Source organism: Triticum aestivum, chromosome 7A (genome assembly GCF_018294505.1).
Source record: "Triticum aestivum cultivar Chinese Spring chromosome 7A, IWGSC CS RefSeq v2.1, whole genome shotgun sequence".
Classification (NCBI taxonomy): domain Eukaryota; kingdom Viridiplantae; phylum Streptophyta; class Magnoliopsida; order Poales; family Poaceae; genus Triticum; species Triticum aestivum.
The window spans coordinates 522822299-522843369 of record NC_057812.1 but is presented as its reverse complement, the minus strand read 5'-3'; the positions used below and the strand labels follow the sequence as shown (position 1 = coordinate 522843369).

General features: G+C 48.0%; 1 protein-coding gene and 1 long non-coding RNA gene across 2 annotated transcripts; both read left to right on the top strand.

The window, feature by feature from the left end:
- Positions 1 to 15267: 15267 nt before the first annotated feature.
- Positions 15268 to 16352, top strand: LOC123151657 (translation initiation factor IF-2). Its single transcript, XM_044571334.1, has one exon. It carries the CDS (start codon positions 15334 to 15336, stop codon positions 16129 to 16131), a length of 798 nt encoding a protein of 265 aa, XP_044427269.1. The 5' UTR covers positions 15268 to 15333; the 3' UTR covers positions 16132 to 16352.
- A 2116-nt stretch (positions 16353 to 18468) lies between these two features.
- On the top strand, positions 18469 to 20754 carry LOC123151656 (uncharacterized). The gene is made up of 2 exons (XR_006475752.1): positions 18469 to 18604; positions 19939 to 20754. It is a non-coding gene; the product is annotated as an uncharacterized lncRNA (long non-coding RNA).
- Positions 20755 to 21071: the final 317 nt, after the last annotated feature.

Genomic DNA, 21071 nt, shown 5'->3' with positions numbered 1-21071 from the left:
GACATCAAATTAGCCTCCGTACCGTAAATCTATGGTTATTTTGCCGGATGGCTAGATTTGCGGGATCTGCTAAAGATGCTCTGATGGGAGCCCCTATAGGGCGCCTTTGAGCGCCGACTTGAGGGATTGACGCCCACGCAGCCGCGAACTAGGCTGACCTAGGTCGCCTCGTTAGCTCCCCCCGCACGTCGCCTCGCCCGCTCGATCGTGGTTGACCAGCTGATAGTTGACCGGTCAAGCGTTGACTTTTTAAAAAAAGAAAACAATTAAAAATTGAGAAAATTAAAAAATCTTAAATTAAAAAATGTTCACAAATTTTGAAAGAAAGTTCCTAAAGTTCAAAATATTTCATGAATTAAAAAAACATTCATCCATTTTAAGAAAAGTTCATCAGTTTGAAAAATGTTCATCGATTTAAAAAAATGTTCACCAAATTTGGAAGAAAAGTTCATAAGTTTTCAAAATAAATTCACAAATTTCACAAAAAGTTCACGAATTTAGAAAAGTTTGTAAAATTTGAAAAAAAAACTCATCAATTTGAAAAAAAAGTACACAAACTTTTAGAAAACTTCATTGGTTTTGAAAAAAAGTTCATTGAATTTAAAAAAAATCATTGATTTGAAAGAACACATAATTTGAAAAAACATTCATAAAATTCGGTGAACTTTGTTCGTCAAATTAGAAAAAGGAAAAAAGAAAAAGATGGAATAACAAATGAATAAAAGGTTGTAGATAATCACATCGTGTGATTGGTTAGTTGGTTATCGTAGCTAGCTTGCACCAGGAGGTTGCGGGTTTTAAACCTGTGGTTTGCTCTTTTTTGCACCACTTTAAAAAGAAAAAATGGAAGGCAATATGGGCCAGCCCAGCGCGGCCCGGGCGTGTGCGTCCGTTTACGTACACTGAAGGAATGGGCGCAAAGCGCACCGTTTAGGATTTTGTGACGCCCCCGATTCAATCGTACACTAATCATGCACGCAAATGTGTACGATCAAGATCAGGGACTCACGGGAAGATATCACAACACAACTCTACAAATAAAATAAGTCATACAAGCATCATAATACAAGCCAGGGGCCTCGAGGGCTCGAATACAAGTGCTCGATCATAGACGAGTCAGCGGAAGCAACAATATCTGAGAACAGACATAAGTTAAACAAGTTGCCATAAGATGGCTAGCACAAACTGGGATACAGATCGAAAGAGGCGCAGGCCTCCTGCCTGGGATCCTCCTAAACTACTCCTGGTCGTCGTCAGCGGGCTGCACGTAGTAGTAGGCACCTCCGGTGTAGTAGGGGTCGTCGTCGACGGTGGCGTCTGACTCCTGGACTCCAGCATCTGGTTGCGACAACCAGAAAGAAAGGAAAGGGGAAAAAGGGGGGAGAAAGCAACCGTGAGTACTCATCCAAAGTACTCGCAAGCAAGGAGCTACACTACATATGCATGGGTATATGTGTAAAGGGCCATATCAGTGGACTGAACTGCAGAATGCCAGAATAAGAGGGGGATAGCTAATCCTGTCGAAGACTACGCTTCTGGCAGCCTCCGTCTTGCAGCATGTAGAAGAGAGTAGATTGAAGTCCTCCAAGTAGCATCTCCAAGTAACATCTCATAGCATAATCCTACCCGGCGATCCTCTCCTCGTCGCCCTGCGGAAAAGCGATCACCGGGTTGTCTGTGGAACTTGGAAGGGTGTGTTTTATTAAGTATCCGGTTCTAGTTGTCATAAGGTCAAGGTACAACTCCAAGTCGTCCTGTTACCGAAGATCACGGCTATTCGAATAGATTAACTTCCCTGCAGGGGTGCACCACATAGCCCAACACGCTCGATCCCATTTGGCCGGACACACTTTTCTGGGTCATGCCCGGCCTCGGAAGATCAACACGTCGCAGCCCCACCTAGGCAAAACAGAGAGGCCAGCACGCCGGTCTAAACCTAAGCGCACAGGGGTCTGGGCCCATCGCCCATAGCACACCTGCACGTTGCGTGGGCGGCCGGAAGCAGAACTAGCCCCCTTAATACAAGAGCAGGCTTACGTTCCAATCCGGCGCGCGCCGCTCCGTCGCTGACGTCTGAAGTGCTTCGGCTGATACCACGACGTCGGGATACCCATAACTACTCCCACGTAGATGGTTAGTGCGTATAGGCTCGTAGCCGACTCAGATCAAATACCAAGATCTCGTTAAGCGTGTTAAGTATCCGCGAACGCCGAACAGGGCCAGGCCCACCTGTCTCCTAGGTGGTCTCAACCTGCCCTGTCGCTCCGCCACAAAGTAACAGTCGAGGGCCGTCGGGAACCCAGGCCCACCTCTACCGGGATGGAGCCACCTGTCCTTTCAGCCCCCTCGTCAGAATCACTTGCGGGTACTCATCGAGCTGACCCGACTTTAGTCACCATCTGTATAGTATGTATGTATGTATAGTATATACCCGTGATCACCTCCCGAGTGATCACGGCCCGATAGTATAGCAAGGCAGACTGACAAGAATGTAGGGCCAATGATGATAAACTAGCATCCTATACTAAGCATTTAGGATTGCAGGTAAGGTATCAACAGATGTAGCGACAATGTCAGGCTATGCATCAGGATAGGATTAACGAAAGCAGTAACATGCTACACTACTCTAATCCAAGCAGTATAGAGGAGAATAGGCGATATCTGGTGATCAAAGGGGGGGCTTGCCTGGTTGCTCTGGCAAGAGAGAGGGGTCGTCAACTCCGTAGTCGAACTGGTCAGCAGCAGCGTCGGTCTCGTAGTCTACCGGAAAGGAGTAATGGAGGGGGAACACAATAAATAACAGAGCAATCAAATGTAACACAAAGCAAGACGCGGCAATACGTTGTGCTAGGGGTGTCCTAACATAGGGATAGGCGATACCGGTGAAGGGGGAAACATCCGGGAAAGTATCCCCAGTGTTTCGCGTTTTCGGGCAAAGGAGCCGGAGGGGGAAAGTTGCGAGTTCGATAGGCTAGGGGCGTGTGGCGGACGAACAGGCCGCGTATCTGGATTCGTCTCGTCGTTCTGAGCAACTTTCATGTTGAAAATATTTTAATCCGAGTTACGGATTAAAAGATATGATTTTTTAAAAGATTTTATAATTTCTGGAATTTAATTATTTAATTAATTCGAAAAAAATGTATTTATGACGTCAGCATGATGTCATGCTGACGTCAGCAGTCAACAGGGGTTGACTGAGTCAACCCTGACATGTGGGTCCAGGAGGGACCCACCTGTCATCCTCTAATTAGGTTAATTAGGGTTTAGGTTAATCTAATTACAGTTTAATTAAACTTAACTAGTTAATTAAATTAATTAAACCGGATTAATTAACTTAATTAATCCATTAGTTAATTAATTAATTAATAATTAATTTTATTAATCATTTTTATTTTTATTTAATAATTTTATTTTAATTCTCTCCTTTTTTTAAAAAAAATGTTCTGTGGGGTGGGGCCCCCATGTCAGTGGCCCTGGGGGGCCTTAACGGGTGCGGGCGCATGGGCGCGCGGGTGCAGGGGGCTACGGGGCGCCCGTTAGCGGGTCGAGCCCCTGACCCAGCGCCGCAGGTCGCCGGCCAGGGGAGTCGCCGGCTGCGGCGGCCGGAGTGGCCGGAGCCGGGGCGTCGATGGAGAGGGGTTGGCCGCGGCGAGGGCTAGCAGCGCGGTTGGGGGCGGCGGAGCCGCGGCAGCATGACAGGAGGAGGGTCGGGGCTTGCCGAGGCCGTGTGTGGCGGCCGGAGACGACGCACAGGGCGGAGCGGGAAGAACAGGGGCGCCATGGAGCCAGGCGCAGTGACCAACGGCGACGGTGGCCGGGGCGCAGGCGCGTGCGCACGCACGGCCAGTGCGCGGCGAGCACGTACCGGGCGTGGCCGGGGAAGAACATGCAGGAGAGGGGGAAAACCGGGGCGCGGTGAGCCGGGAGGGGGGAAACGAGGGCGCCGTTCGGCGAGGGGGGAAGGAGAGGGCACGGGGGGGGAAGGCGGCGTGGCCGCGGGTGGCCGGAGCCGGGGCGGAGCCGGCGATGGGGCTCCGGGCGCGGCGTCGTTCGGGAGGGGGAGAGAGGGGAACGACGGAGGGGGAGGGGGCGAGCTCACATTGGGGCGCGCCGGGTCTATGCGAGCGGGCTCGGTGGAGGGTGGTGACGACCGGCGAGGAGGCGGGCGGGGGCGAGCTCGCCGGCGTCGGGGAGGCGGAGGGGGTCGGGATCGAGCGGGGGGGCCGATCCGGATCGGCGCGAGGGGGAGAAAGGGGATCGGGGGGGGGGAGTGGTTGCGGCTAGGGTTGCGGGGGGGGGGTAAGGAGAGGAGTGGGGTTGGCCGGTTGGGCCTTTGGCCGGTTGGGCCGGCCTGTTCGGGCGGCGGAGGCCAGCTGGGCCACTTGGCCCAGGGGGGGGTGTATGTTGTTTTTTTTTTAATTTATTTTCCTTTCTGTTTTATTCAATTTAAAATATTTATGCATTTTATAAAAATGTGTTTACTTCATCATAATTACCTTTGTAATATTTGACAACCCCCGAACATTTTAGATTTAATTTTTGAAAACTTTTATTGTTTGCCTATTTTTGAATTTGAATTTGAATCGGTTTCGAACTAACTCGAGATTAGCAACTATAAACGAGGTGACGTGGCACCATTAGCAGAGGATCACTGTAGCTTAATTACCCGGGCGTCACAGATTTGTCCTTCATTACACAGCAAGTTTAAAAAATAGAATAAGAAGACTGAACTTCTAAAAGAGCTTACATTTCTTAAAGGATGATCTTGTAAGAAGTTAAGCCACACCTAGCCAAACTTTTAAAATGGTTAATCCTCAAATATTTGAGAAGCATGGGTTGCCCCTAAAATTCGAGCAAGCGAAACAAAGCCTCAACAAAAGATTCATTTCCGTCCAATGCTCCCTCTCATTCGATCGCCTCCACGCTGGCACCTCCTCTATCGTGTTCCTTGCCACTACGTCCCTACCGGCAACCGCGAGCACGTCCACCGTCACCCCGCAGCCCGTCGACCTCTCACCCCTCATTGATTCGCTTGTCGAATGCCACTGCAACTGAAATCTATGCATATCTTTGTTGCTCGAGCTAAACAAAGACGAAATCACAACACGCCGACGACCTTTCAATCATCGAATTCAAATAGAGTGGGCTCTCTCGGTGTAGGTGATCATGAGTTCAAGGGGAATCAATCTCCTTGATGCGTGTATACCATCCCCTCAGCCCCATCGTCCCCCGCAGCCTCGACATTGCCCACAATGGCTCTCACCTCCCCCCTGCCAAGTGTTCGACGAATCGCCTAGGTACATTTTTTTGCTTTTTTTCTTTGTTTTATTTAATGTTCTGCATAAAATTACATGATTAAGTATTGGAATTGATAGATGAAGAGGTTAAGAGATTTGTTCTTTGATGACTCTTCGTACAAGGAGGAGGAAGAAGATGACAATGCTTTTGAGATGGTCATTGCCATGATCGTTCATGAGGAAGATAGGAGACAAAGAATAGGTCCTCAATTTTGCCACTTCTATAACATTTGTGATACGGCACAAGACCATGCCAAGCTTTTAAGGTGTTTCTTTGCGCCCAATACAACATATCTACAGAAATATTTTCGGCGGCGATTTTGGATGCACCAAAGTCTCTTTAACACCATTTTTGAGTGCTTGACCCAAGCAATTGATGACTACATCCATATTGGGAAGGGTATAATCCTTGAGGCGGTTCAAATATTGACACAAGCCGTGATCGGAATCTACAAAATAGAGTACTTGAGGGCACCCAATGAAGACACTGACAGGCTCATGGGTCTGAGTGAAGAACGAGGATGGCCAGTGATGCTTGGATCAATTGGTTGCATGCATTGAACGTGGAATACGGGTAATTGTAACGGGCTCCCTCTTACCCCCTCTTTTCATATGGGAGGTAAGAAGGTAAGAGTTAATCAGATCACTACACAGTCAAATCAATGGCTCAGATCTATTATGTACTCCCACCTCTCATGTGAAAAAGGGGAGGTGAGAGGGACCATGCTAAAATTTGCCATGGAATAATTGTCCTGCAATATTGGAATGTCGATACAAAGGTCATTGCAAAAACGTTTAGTACAATTGTACAAAGGGCATTGCAAAGATCCAACCATCACCCTCAAGGTAGTTACATCGGAGGATCTTTGGACTTGACACTCGCACTTTGCATTGTGTGGCTCTTATAATGACCTTAATGTCCTTTAGAGATAACCACTATTCAAAAGCCTTGTTGTTGGGAGATGATCCACCTTCCAGCTAGTCATGAGTACACAATGTCGTGCTATCTTGCCGACAGGGACCAAGCCAGCAAAAAAATACCTATGGGGTCATCACTATATTATCTCTGCTACATAGGTGTCATCTTCTATAAATACACATTACGTAGTGCTAATTAATGAAGAATTTGTAAACATTCATTGGGGTCAATTGACCCCAGTGTCAATATACCAGCTCCGTCCCTGCTTGCCGATGGCATCTATCCTCCCTGGCCACATTTTTTAAAACAATCCAACGTCCTCCAGGCAACAAGAGATTCCACTTTACATCACATTAAGAGTCGGCAAATGATGTTGAGAGAGTTTACGATGTGCTTCAAAAGCGCTTGTGGTTGTTCGTGGCCCTGCCGAATATTGGAAGCCACATGTCCTCTAGCAAATCATGATATGTCGCTTCATTTAGCACAACATGATCACCGAGGATGAGAGAGGAATGCTAGATAACGTTTGGTACATCTCTAATGGGGATCTTGTCGAGCCGAAATACAATGCAAACCGGATCTAGAGATTCCCCGCGGAGCATCGAAGGATCGAGAATAGAGAAGTTCGTTCCCAACTCCAAAATGATCTTCTTGAGCACTTGTTGACACTGCATAGCAATGGGTTCTTGTGTCTGTATCACGCTTTTTATTTTGATTACTACTTCATCTGAATTTTTTTATGTGTTCGAATTTGAAGAAATAAATTTGCAAACTTTGAATTTGTACATATTAAATTCTGTGAATCTATTTTTTCAAGATTTCACTTAATATGCATTTAAATATCTAGCTGAAACCAAAAGATAGCAGAATTGATGAATAATTGGTTTTAGGGAGTTAGGTTTTAGGAGGTTGACGGATTTAAGAGTTCAAAAATTTTACCATTGTTGAGCTGGCAATAGCTGACTGGCAGGTCTCACATGCCAACGGTCATATCAGGACCTCATGTTACTATCTCGGCCTTAAATAGCCGCTTCCCTCCACCATTAGTTGGTTGGCTACTTAGATTTAATTTTCGACACCTGTCATTTAGAATAAACCATCCTCTTGAAGCATTTGAGAGATTTTCAGTGAGAAAATTCGCAAATACACGGTGCCAAAGTGATTAAGCATCACTGAAGAATCTGTTCCAAATGGATCATATTTTAATTTGAATAATTAAATTTGTAAAATTTTAATTTTTACACGATGTTTAATTGTGTAAATTTAAATTATCAAGTTTTCACTTAATATGTGAGTAAATATCTAGTTGAATAGAGTATGTAAACCAAAACATAGAAGATTTGCATATAAAAAAAGACATGGACGATTTGACAAGTTATTAGGGAGCTAAGTTTTAGGAGTTCGATTAGGTCCACTTTTTTTAACTCCTCAAATTTAAGGAGTTAAGGTTTAATGGGGCGTTTGATTAGTCAAATTTGGGTTTTCAGTTAGAGATGCCCTAAAGCTAGGATAAATGGTTAATGTCAGAAAAGAAAATGGCCTGGCAAAAAAAAAATCCGACGTCTTTGACCAATATTATGCACAATAGCCCTACAAAAATGAACGATCACACCAGCCTCGCTTTACAATCACCGTTACCATCGCCAGAATCTACAACGAAATCCTCTAGTCCAAAAAATCGCACTATCATTATCATACAAATTTTCTCATCTTCTCCCGGGTCCCAAGTGAAGCAATTTGCTCCTAAAGACTTTTGCAATTGCGCAAAAAGATTAGGTCTCTAAAGACATCGCAGAAGAGAACAAGGGAGCTGTTAGAACAGAACCATTGCTTTGGTCAATGTTTATGAAGGAGGGAAAAACACAGTGTGTTTTAAATCAATTTGAACTTAATATAACAAGAGAATCCGATCCCCTCGCAGGGCGCGTGGATCCACTGGACAGTTTCTTAATCTGCTTCGGACGGCAAGTCTCTCCGGCTGATAACTCACCCCGCTCCAGCCGGCAGGCAGCCGACGAAGAAACTGCGAGCTGACGTTTTATATGGAGATCCCCGTAATCTCCCTGCCCACGTCAGTGATCGGGGCTCTCCACCCGTGGAGCATGGGAAGATTATATTAGCTCCGCGCACCTCCGCAGCCGTCGCACGCAACGTTTCTTCGAAGGTATTGGAGTTTGCAGTGATTAATTGTATAGACCTTCGAAGGTACATTATTTCACCCGTTAAAAAGAAAAACAGAATTCGAGGCTTCTCAGAGCATGTACAATGCATAGCCTCAGCGTGATGCTTCACGTCCCTTCTCTGTCAGCGACCCGTCCGCCACAGAAGTTATTAGAGAAAGTTGCAGGCATCATTGTTTCACGTGCACCGCATTTGGTTGATTCGTGGCTCCATCGCTTCACGGTCACGGGTTCCATGGTTTCCCCGGCACGGCATGCAACCTCGCAACTGGGAGCACGCATGCGTCCACCGGGCCCTGCGCGGACCAAATGTCTTCGTATCTCGCAAGGCAGCGAGCAGTGGCATCAGAATCGCTGATCACTATCTTCAAGTACTTTTGTTTATGGAGGTGCGCCTTCGTCGTCGCCGTCCATACCGCCCTGCCCGTCACGCCCTCACGATGAAGTTATGGGGCAACGGGGCAACGTGCATGCATCCCGATCGAATAGCTCCCTGGTCGTGGGGTCAAGGGACGAGCTCATTGCTCTCAACACACATTCGCCAAAAGCTAACTGTACATGGCTCCCAACAATCAGACTATTTTCCTGTGTAATGATTTTTATGATTTTGCAGACACAAAACACTTTTTATATACAGTATTTTCACCGTCCGAAAAAATTTATCCATCAAATGAATATAGTATTCTTTTTATTTTATTAGTCTGCATATAAGATTTGGTCAAAGTCAAGCGTTGTAAAGTTTGACCAACTTTTTAGTAAAAAATATCAACATCTACAATACTGAAGTTGTATATTATGAAAATTAATTTCATCATGCATATAATAATATTGATTTTATAGTATGAATATTGATTTTTTCTCCTACAAAGCTAGTCAAAGTTTACATAGTTTGACTTTGACCAAATCTTATATGCGAACTAAAAAGAAACGGAGGGAGTACTTCCACCGTCCAACAACCGGCCGATGTAAACAATGCTCGTGATTCCCGGCTGGCTCAACCAGAGTCAGGGGCGAATTGTTAATCATCACTTGTGGTCACACGTGCAAGGAGGGGTTTATAGATGGAGACTCGGGCTGAGTTGAATTCCCTGCATCACAAGGAACACATTGGGCACGCGAGTTGCCTAGTTCTTCCCGCCTTCTACCGGGAGAGGGCGAGTGAAGTCTGAAATAAACCCTAAAGTTGTAGAGCTCGATCAAAATAAACCCTGACGTTCAAATCTCTGAAATCGGTACCCCTGACCTTTGTGATCCCGGTCGTTTTGAACCTTAGACTCTTTTTAGGACAGGATTTGATGACCTGGCATTGGAAGGTTGGGATTGCTGACTTAGATCAAATTAATGACAGCCACGTGCTCACATACAAGCCGCGGCCATGTAGTCCTGCCCCGTACGAGCTCCACCGTCTCCTGTCCGTGCTCCAGCTCGGCGCCCAGTCCACCAACGATCTTCATGTCCCGTGCTTCGTTGCAGGCATCATCGTCCACGCCAACTTCTTCTGCATCGCGTGTCTTGTGTGTTTCTCACCGGGAATAGATCAGAAGCACGTCTGTACATGCGTACATTTACGCGTTTAGCTGGTGGGTAGAATCGGTCCATGAGCTTGCTCGCTTGTACGTGTGTGTTCTACTTGTGTACTTATGCATCGATTATCTCGGATGGGTGCTTGGATCGTGTGTTTGTGTCTCATCGGATTGGTACGACTCGCAGCAAGCACGACATGGAGTCGATAGGCGGCACCGGGCAGCCCGTGCGGCAGCGTCGACGACGGGTTGTGTCTGACCTGCGCCCCTGCAGACCCTGGTCCCCGAGATCGAGCGGTACGTCGAGCCGGTCGCATGAGGGTGCAGTCCACCGCGTGCAGAGCTACCTTTGGGGAGCAACAAAGACGATTGTCGCCTGGGCAACGAGCTCGTCATCGTCGGATGGTTCCCACTTCCCGGCGAGGAGGCTGATGTGGTCTCCAAGCTGTGCGGCGAGCACGGCGACGCATGCGGGGTCATGTGGTCGGCTGAAAGGATTCGATTTACAGGTACCCACCTGCAGGTGTTAGCTGACTGATCGATTCCGGTCTTTCCCGACGCCACACAGGAATCCTCTGTTTGGATACAACCTCAAGGTTCAAATTGACCGGGATCAACGAGTTCAGGGTATCAATTTTAGACGTCGGGGTTTGTTTCAGTCGAGGTCTATAACTTCAAGGTTTATTTTAGACTTCACATGGAGAGGGCGGCACGAAATCTACGTGCCACCGGTCCAACGACTTTCTCGTGGTCTATCCTGACCCAGCGCGTGATCCGAGTATATACCGCCGTGAGCATGTAAAGGCGAATCTCTCCTCTGGTGAGAACCCAGTTGTATTCTTGGAGCTAGCTGGACTCAGTTTGTGGTTGCAGAATTTATTTTACATATATACTGTACTATATTGATTGTAGAGAAATAGGTGAAGTAGAAAAATATATTCTTTAGCCAAGCTGAAAAAGGAGAAGAAAATGAATGAAAAATTGGATTACCGTAACGCAGCTGGACGCCAACCAACCACTGTCCTACAGGTTCACTAACAATGCTTATCTATTCAATAATAGTAATAATAATAATAATAATAATAATAATAATACACTAAGCTCTCTAGATTTGGAGCCTTCAGTTACGCCCCAGGGCGCGAATCAACCTGTGGTTGAGTTGGTTAGGTGAACAGTGGTATCCCCAACCTACCAGGGTTCAAATCCTGGTGCTCGCATTATTTCTGAATTTATTTCAGGATTTCCGGCGATGCGCTTTCAGTGGGAGGAGACGCAACTTCGTAAATCTCAAGATGATATGCCTGCGTGTGTGCGCTCATAGGGATGAGTGTATGCGCGTGTATATGAGCGCTTGTGTTTGTACTGATGCTCAAAAAAAGTTACACCCCAGGGCTATGGGATCGCTAGCCCTGCCTATACGGATGTGTGCCATCGGTTGAAGTTTTAATTTTTATTTCTCTTTTTCTTTTCTTTTTCCATTTTAATCCATGAGCATTTAAAACAATGCGTACAATTTTAAAAATCTTGAATATTTTAAAATTCATGAGCAATTTTAATTCGTGAATATTTTAAAGTTTGTGAATATTTTAAAATTTGCAAACTTTATTTCAGTTTTGTAAAAAAATTAAAATCCATGAACTTTTTTAAACTACTGATTTTTTATTTAAGAAATGATGGCGTTCTTAGTTTGCAACATTTTTAAAAACTCAAATCTTTTTTTTTGATTTAATAACGTCACTCTCTTTTTAGAAGAAATACCATCTCCAGCTGCACCCATCCTGATACATGAACAAGAAAAACACTAGAACATGATTAAAACCTAGCCAACGAAGATAGGACTAAAATGAAACAACTGGCCACAATATCTTGCTAGTGAAAAAAAGACTTATTCCCATGAGTAAAGAACGGTGTGACGAAGCGTGTGTTAATTTACATTTATACATAACTTCGATGCATGAGATTCCACGAAAGAGGAGAACAATCAAGATGTTGAAGATGGAGATGATGATGCTCTCCTCGATGACCAGCTGCAATTAATGGAGATTGCGATGAATTCCTGGGGAAAATCGAACGAGGTGATGGATTGCAGTTCTTGCCAAGAGAGAAAGAGCTGGTTGTGCCCCGAACACTGCCACCAAAACTAGGTGTCCTCGGACTAGTTATATTGCCGTGAAAAGGAGTTACCGAGACATCTCCCATGGGCCCACATGACCTGGTGGCACTGTCTGCACTAGCCCTGCATGCCTTTTTCTTGGTCGTTTCGTGTTTCTTCTTTGATTTTTCTTGTATTTCTAGAGAAAAGATCCAAAAGCTCCTGATAATTGCTCTTCACTATGACTGAAGTCTTGGTGGCTAACATTGCTGGTAATTTATACTTCAAAATATATGATCAAAATGGATCGAAAAACAATTGAAACCAACATGATGACCCATTGTTTTCTACGATGCAAAACACATGTAAAAACACCCCACCATATGGAAGAAATGTGTGGCTCTAGGTACCACGAGGGCTTCACGGCTCTGACTACAGCAGACTTGATCAATGATTCAGTGGAGGCGGTAGAGACGATTAATTTGCTTCGGGCCTGTAGGCAAGAGCCGTACCGAAAACACGACACGACTTTCTTCTATTTGCTCTCTTTTTTCGCGACAATTCTCTTTGCTCCTTAATTGCCCTGCACTTTGGACGTCCGCCTAGACGGCATTCATTAAGATACAAATGAGGTGAGGAGAAGCATTATTTTTTTACGAATACGCAAAGCTTGCATATCTTTCATTGAGAGCACTCGACCTCCCCTTAGACTTCGGCCCCGGAAGCTCAGCTGATGGTTCGTCAATTCCTGATAGGAGGCCTCGTTATTTTCACGCACATCCCAAAAGCACGTAGTACGCGAACTATATGCAGGCCATGCATGTTCCGATGGATCTGCATCTACTCCGGTTCGGACGGGTCGATTTCAGATGACAAGAATGGTCCAACTGTTAGTTATACTCAATGTGCAGCTGGGGCCTGTGTCGTACCGTGCGATCGCAGGAAACATGGACGAGTCAGCAAGACAGCAACCCCCCTTCTGCCCCGTGGTCCTCAGCCAAGTCACCTCAATATCTGCTAGACGACATGAATGCCTTGGCCTCGAGCTCCCGTCTGCCCATCGTAAAAATGCCACGAATGCACCATGCCATGAATGCCCCAACTGCTCTTCTTTTATCTGAGTGCACCATGCCACGGTCTTTTATCCGGACATGAGAGAGGCGTTCCGCGGAGCTCGTTTTGCAAAAATAATAATAATTAAGAGTTTCAAAAAATGCCAATTTTTCTTCTCCAAATACATATGTGTACTCTTTAAGTATGTATAAATTTTCATCAATGAATTTGATTATTTGCATGCTACACAAAAAAACAAATATTTGACATAAATACAACAAAGAAAAAGCCTATTTCAATCTGTGTATTTGTCTTTTTTTGTATACATCACATATGAATATACTCCGTCCAGAAATACTTGTCATCAATATGAATAAAAGGGGATGTATCTAGATGTATTTTAGTTCTAGATACATTCATTTTTATCCATTTTCATGACGAGTATTTTCGAATGGAGGGAGTATATGTTTATGAAAATTTATACATGTATACCAGAAATATATGTCTACATGAAAACGTTTTTTCAGATTTTTTTTGAGTTATGAAAGAGGTATTTTGGCTAAAAAAATTATATAAAGCTCAATGAAGCTCGGCCTCTACAGCCACTTTTCGGGAAACAAGGTCCTATAGGAGGGACCTCACTAGAAGCCGAGACGAAGCCCCACTGACAACATATCGGCCGTGCTGTCCATTGTTAGGGAGTGGCCTAATGTAATGTGTCCTCTTATACGTGGAGGGGAAATTGATTGCATAAATAGCAACTGCATTATCTGCACCGAATGATACATAAGAACAACTTCAATGGAGCGACCCAAACGAACGGCGCATTTATTCGTTTTTTGTTTGTTTGGATCGGCCGCCCGTCCGGTGTCGGCCCAGTTTTGCATTTGGGTCGGCAATGCGCCCAACGCGCCGACCCATTTCATGTCCGCATTCAATTTTTGAATTAAAAAAAGCCCGCGGCCGGTCATGCCAGCGGCCATGTCTCATGCTGACCCAACTCGTTCGCCAACCGGCCGGCACACATGCCAGCACGCAAAAAATGGTGGGACTTGGAGTTCGACCACGCCACTGCGGCTCCCGTGGTCATGCCCGCGTTTCCTCGAGCCGCCGGACGACGAGCCACCGACCATCGGGGCGGCGTTAAGGTCGATGGGCGCGGGCGCGGGTGTGGAAGGGGCGGCCATGCTCACGTCGGGTGAGCACTCCCCGGAGAGGCGGGAGGCCTGCGGGTAGACGTGGAAGCCGGGGACCGGGTTGCAAGCCGATGCGCGGGGTGAGTCGGGCATCACCATCCGAGGAAATGCCGACGAGCCGGTGCTAGCCGCGGCGACGGCGGCTTGGACGAGGTGGTGCTGGCTAGGGTTTACCCCAAGCATGTAAAGCGCTTCCCTCGTTACAGCGGCGACGCAGGCGTTGGTGAACTCCTGCCGCGCGGCGGCGGCGGCGGCCTGCGCAGCGGCCTCATCCCTCGCGTCCGCGGCGTGCCTCCGGCCCTTCCTCTTGGCCGACTCCCTTGCCCGCTGTTCGGGCGTCAGCGCCTTCTTCGGCTTGGTCGCCGCGGCGGTCTTGCGCGGGGCACGAGGCTTGCCTTTCCCGGAGGGGGCGACGGCGCCGGACGAGGCGAGGGAGGCGAGGCCGGCGGCGGGGTCGAGGTCGAGGTCGATGGCGTCCTCCATCGCTAGTTTGGGGGCGGGGAGCGCGCGCTGGCGGGAGTGTTTTTGAAAAAATGAGGGGAAATGGTTGTGGCTGGCACCGACAGGCGGGCCCGAGAAGAGGAGTAGGCGCGCGCGCGTCCGTGTCGTGTCCGCGTCAACGCAAATCCGGCTCAAAAATGGGTCTGGAATGAGTCGCCCGCGGATAAAAAACGGACGCGCGTCCATTTGAATCGGCGCGTTGGACCGCCACTTTTGTCCACGCCGATCCAAACGAACGTGAGCGAACGAAATGGATCGCCACATTAGAATTGCTCTAACGTACTCGTACAAAATGCCGCTGAGAATTTCCGACAAACATCAACTGAGATCATGAGCACATACTCGTACAGTACAAAATACGTGACGGCCAAGCAGTCTCAGAAACTTCTACGCCCGCGTGCAGCGTTACCGTGTGATAGCAAAGCAACACCACCCGACACGCCCGACGCGCTAGGCTGGGCCAGTCGCTAGACCGCGCTCCGCTGTATATAAAACCTCGCCCGCCGCCGCGCCAACGCCACCACAACCAACCCCCGCCGCGAGACCCAGCGCGCGCCCCTCTCTCCCCCCAAATGGAGCGGCAGCCTCGGCCGCACCTAGCCGTGGCGGCGGAGGAGGCCATCGCGCTCTACGACGCCTGCTGGTTCCACCGCCTCGTGCTCAGCTCCTACTCCCCTCCCGCGCCTCTGACGCCGGCGCCGGCGCCTGAGCGGGAGCAGCCGGAGCAGCCGCCGGCGGAGGAGAGCAAGAGCGAGCTGCAGCGGGCCCCGTCGGGGCTGCAGCGGCACCGCCGGACGCGGAGCGACGAGGCCAAGGCCGCCGCGTTCCACGGCCAGCTGGAGCCGCTCAAGATCCCCAACGGCCACCGCGCGAGGCTCGAGACCATCCTGTCCGGGAAGGACGGCCTGGCGGCGCCGGAGCCGCTGCCGGAGCGCCGGAGGCCGGAGGCGCGGCGGCCCGGCGGGAGGAGGCGCAGGAGCCGCCGCGGGCGGAGCCTGTCGGAGCTGGAGTTCGAGGAGGTCAAGGGCCTGCAGGACCTCGGCTTCACCTTCTCCGAGACCGACGTCGACGCCGAGCTCGCGTCCATCGTGCCGGGGCTCCGGCGGCTGCGGGCGGACGAAGAGGCCAGAAGAGCCAAGGCGGCGGCGGCGGAGGCGGAGGCGGAGGAGGAAGCCTGCAGAAACAGGGCGGCCGCGGCGGCCTCCGACGCGGCGCCGAGGAGGCCCTACTTGTCCGAGGCGTGGGAGGACGAGGAGGCGGAGGTGAGGAGGGTGCTGAGCAACTTCAGGATCCCAGCCGCCGCCGACGGGGCCGACCTCAAGGAGAACCTCCGCCTCTGGGCGCACACCGTGGCCTCCGCCGTCCGGTGATTTGCCTTGACCAAGATGGAGGCAGCCCAACTTTTTCCTGCCGTGCCGTGGGTGGAATGATGAACTGTAAATATTTTTTGCCATGTGCATGCGCATCTTTTCAAGTTATTTTAGCAGCAGCTTGCGTTAGTTTAGTCACGAGAATGTAAAATGTATTCACAACTCAGGTTCACGGCCATGCCTCAAAATGAAATGTGAAAATGTCGATCCGATTGATATCATTGTTTCCGTGTCAGTGCCAAGAAAGCATTTCCGGTTGCTTTGAAGCCAAGAATTCTCCCATAATTCGCTGTGAACTTTTATCATGTGTGACGTGACGTGATCGGGAGGAACAATCTAAGAGCCGGGTGCCGTTGATTTGTGGAAACAAGGTAGCGGAGAAGGCCACTGGCCACCAGCTGCGTTGGTCCGAACGAAGGGAAATGATTCCATGTTGCCTGCCATCCGCCACAAGGCTCTCGTTCCGTGAGTTTCCTTTTGGGAACCTCCATGCAGGTTAATCACGTGACGACGTGCGACCGATGGAATGGTTGGGTTTGTTTATTTGTTGCTGAGTGATTAGCACATTTTCCATGAGCGCTAAAGTATTCAGGAGATTAGGCACGTGAACTGTAAGATGCACGCAACGGATAGTAATTCGCTGTTTGCTTGTAGGTGGCCGCCTATTTGACTCGCTCTCACCAGATGGTACAGGCGTAAACTAGACGATGTCTGTGGGAGTCCGGCAGTCCGTCACGTATGCGCCTCATTGTCATGTCTCACCCAAAAACCTCTTAGCCTCAGAAACCCTCTTCGTGTAAAGCGGTTACCGCACATTCATACTGATCAGTTCAGAGCGGACGTGACTCCACAATGTTGGTGTCGGTTAGAGCAACGAGGTCGGATGAACGGGCAGGCTTGCGCCCGCGACCGGCAAGCCCGAGCAGCATTAACGAAGTCCGTCGCCGCGCTGGTAGGCCTGTACCCGTGATGGGTCGATGACCGCCATGGAGGCGTCCATGTGGCGACTTCGCCACCTCGTCGAGGAGCTCGCCAAGATCAGGGAGGATTGGTCGCTCAACGACACCTCCGCCGCCACCGGCAGGGGCAAGGGCAAGGCTCTTCGGTCACGGTCGGCGTTGGCCAAGGTGGCCCTCTGCACGACACAGGAGGAAGCCAAGCGGCTCCTTTGCAAGCGCCAAGCGGCGGCCGACCAGGCCTATCGCCTCCCTGTGCCCTTTCGCCGTGGGGTGGATCACTCCGATGACAACGACGACGATGACATGGATGGCGAATGAGGTGCCACTGGCCATCCCGGACGGGCATACGAGGGCACCGTCCGCGGCAAATTAGTTTACACTTTTTTTTTACATTTTTTGTTCAACATACAAAATATCTTCTGATTTTATAAATCAGATCAAACTTTATGTCCTTTTGCATGAATTCCATCGTGTTTGCATGATTGTGTCCTAATTTGTTTGTATTGTACGGGGTTGGGACAAGCGTGGATGGCAGCTCCCGTATCACTCTCGGACAAATACTATGTCTGTCTTAGGGGATAGCATTGGAGATGTCTTTAGCGTTTCTTTTTCTGCCATCAACACCTTTTCCACGTAGTCCCGAGGGTAAGATGGGGGCGCCACGGCGAGCTGGGCCAGGAACGATGTGACAACAAAGTCAACGGGGGAGAAGAGTTCAAGATTGACATGCACGAGGAGAGGGGAGGGGGTCCACTATCGTCGAAAATCAGTTAGGTTTAGAGGATGAGTGGAGGGGGATTGGCGAAGAAGGCTACCATGGAAGGGCGAGGCGGGCATGGTAGTGCTGCTGTGCAAGCGGCGATGGTAGGCGGTTAGGCTAGGATCGAGCTGGATGGGTCTCAAGAGAAGGAAGGCGGAGAAGGTGGTGCAACTGTTTGATTTAGATGTTGGGTTTCTATCCAATGTCTGCAGTCAATTTGACTTAACCAGTTTTTTTGAAGGCGCTTGCATAAGAGTCACTCCCTTACTTGGAAAATATCTTATGAGGACAACTTACTACGAACAAGTAAGATTTGTTGTATGAGTACAAGTACATGTATGCCATGATGGTTGCACTGTAATTCGATTCATAACCTAGTGGCCCAACCAAAGCTTCTAATTATCTTAAGACAAAATAACTCAGCCCCGTTTGGTAGCGAAGTATTTTCTAAGCATTTTGAGAATACTGTAGTTTTTGAGATTACCATAGTTTTATTTACAACGAGCTGTTTGTTTGCCCCTAATAATTGTTGTTTTAATATTGTAGTATTTGGCAAACTGTAGTTTTTCCTCTGTTTAATAAAAAGAACCCCCGACCTATTTTAAAAAAGCAGAGCGGCGAAAAGAAGGGAGTCCCCTCGTTATCCTTCCCCGCTCCTCGCTCTGGCTCGTTCTCACACCGCCGCCGCCGCCACCCTGCCGTCTTCCATCGGCGGCCATGGGGAAACAAAGAGATGGCGATGGAGAGACCAAAGGTGATTACTCTGCCCTCCATCCTCCCCCATCGCTCCTTCCCGCTTCTCCCCGCCAACCGCCGGCTCCTTCCTCTGCACGGCCGTGCCGTTCTCCACTGTGCATGCCGCTGGTATATGTGGACGGCGCCGCGACGCACAATCTCCTCGATGTCGTCCGGCCTTGCTGACGAGAAGGTCGTCCCCGATTGAGGGGCAGAGTAGATTCTCCTTGGATAGATTGAGAAGCAAGATTTAGTGGCTTAAGGCTAGATGCAACCTAGATGATCTTAGCTTGGTGATAGCTTTATGTAGTAGCCCGAAATATGGCGGAAGACAGTCTGCATCGCTGCGATTTTCAGAAATATGCGTGTTACAGAAGCATTGGCTATCTAGGTCGGCTTATATCTGAAGCCAAAAGAAAGTAGACAGCCAAGCTGCTGCTTGGTCGGCTTATATCAGGCTGCGATTTCAGAAATATGTATGTTACAGAGGCTTTGGTTATCTAAGTTGATGCTTGGTTACCAGCTTACAAATTTTGACAGCCAATCAGGCTGTGGAAGTGTAAATAGACTGTCTAAGACAAGCAGTAGAACCCCAATCTCGCTGTTGAAATGCACAACAGTCATACCATAGCGATTTTACTGTTTTTCATTCAGACAATTCAGATTCCAGTATACCTATTCGAACTTGATTCTCAAAAAAGACAAACCACACCTGGTACTTTTAGCAGAGGGTAGGGGCTAGAGGTGACAGTTCATTAATTTGTAGCATGCATTTTGTAGCTAGCCTGGTTTCGGCCCACCCATAACAATTTTGTTCTATCATTAGTAGTTGCTCACTACAGATTTTTGCCTAGCTCCACGACAGCCTACAAGCTTGCATACATTAGGATATAGTATTTTGTTCTGTCAATGTAATCCATGGTGTGGCGTCATGCACGAGATATTAGGATTTACTGAAGTTGATTTGTTTTAACCAGATATTTATGATAACTATGATATTTGTTGATTTCGAGTAGGGTCCTTGTCTATTTTCCTTTTCTATTGTGATATGGGTCTTGTAGTCTCGGAGATATGCTAATCGGGACATGCGTCCCATCAATTGCTCCGATACAATCCTTCATAAAGACAGAAAATACTGATGACAAATATGTAACAATATTTACAAATGATATGTAAGAACTACAAGATGCGTACCTGAAAGTACGGCACAAATTTAGGGTTGCTTGAAACCTTTTGAGGGACATTTATTGGTGGCAACTGTATGAGCTGTCCAGATAGTAACATAATACTTTGTAGCACTTTATTGAAATATATACTTATGGTTTGACCACTATGTTGAAATTGCCCTTGCAGAGTACGGTTGCTTGCATTTGCCGAAAGGGTATATAAGAATATTGCTACTTGCTCTTCCACGGAAACAAGCCTCTCATCTTGTAGAAGTTGTCTCTCTTGGAAGCACTTGACCAAATTATGGAATACATATTTTTCCATTCGAAAATTTCTTTTACATCTCAATTCATGACCCTCCAAAACTTCTCTCACGTACTTATGTCCCGTAAGAGGATGGAAGTGTGAATACGTTGGCGATTGGTTGAACCTCTCTCGCCTGTGTATACGGCTTTGATGATGGCTAACTCATCATCTTCTCGGTGTTTACGCTTCAAAAAATTCCCCCACATTGATGGAGCAATTAGGAGGACTTACAGAGGACAGAGACGATGCAAGTATCAATTGAATGCGCCGACCGTGGCCACGCGATTCAAGTTCTCACGCAGCTCTTCGTGCCCCTCAACAGTGACGCAGATGACTGGCCAACAACGGCACGCGGTGGGTCGCCGCCTGAACGCGTAGCTCCGCTGCGCCTCAATGGTGGCTCGAAGAAGGGCAAGCCGCTCCGTCTAGGTGTAGCTTCACCAGCAGGTGAGTCACAGGAGACGCGCTGCCATGGGTGGTCTTCTTTGTATACACAAGCTAGCCATTGGGTTGTTATGCACGAGTAAGGAATATCCAGCTAGCTAGCTACAATAGCTCAACAGAAATACTATTCAAACGGCCGGCCAGCTGCATGCATTTGCACTGCTAACGGCTAGGTAATACAGTGTTTTGCAGCAACAACCAAACATGTTCTATGTATTATGAATACTTCAAAATTACTCTGTTATGATAAAACCATGTTATCTCATACCTATAGGTAAAATTACTGCAGTTTTTGATATTTTGTTTTTTGTAATACTTTGCTACCAAACGGGCCCTCAACGTTTTTTTATCTCATAGGCGTAGAAAAAGATTGAAAACGATGTTGATTTGCTCATATATGATTTATGTGTATTTTTCTTGTCAATGGACACATTTTACTAGCTATGGTGGTGGCGGGGAGCTAGGCCTGTCAGATTCAACACATATTGAAGGATGGAGGTTTTCAGTCGACTATCTTGATATGCACATTAAGGATTGGAGTAAAGAGAGAAGTACCATGGCTGAACAAG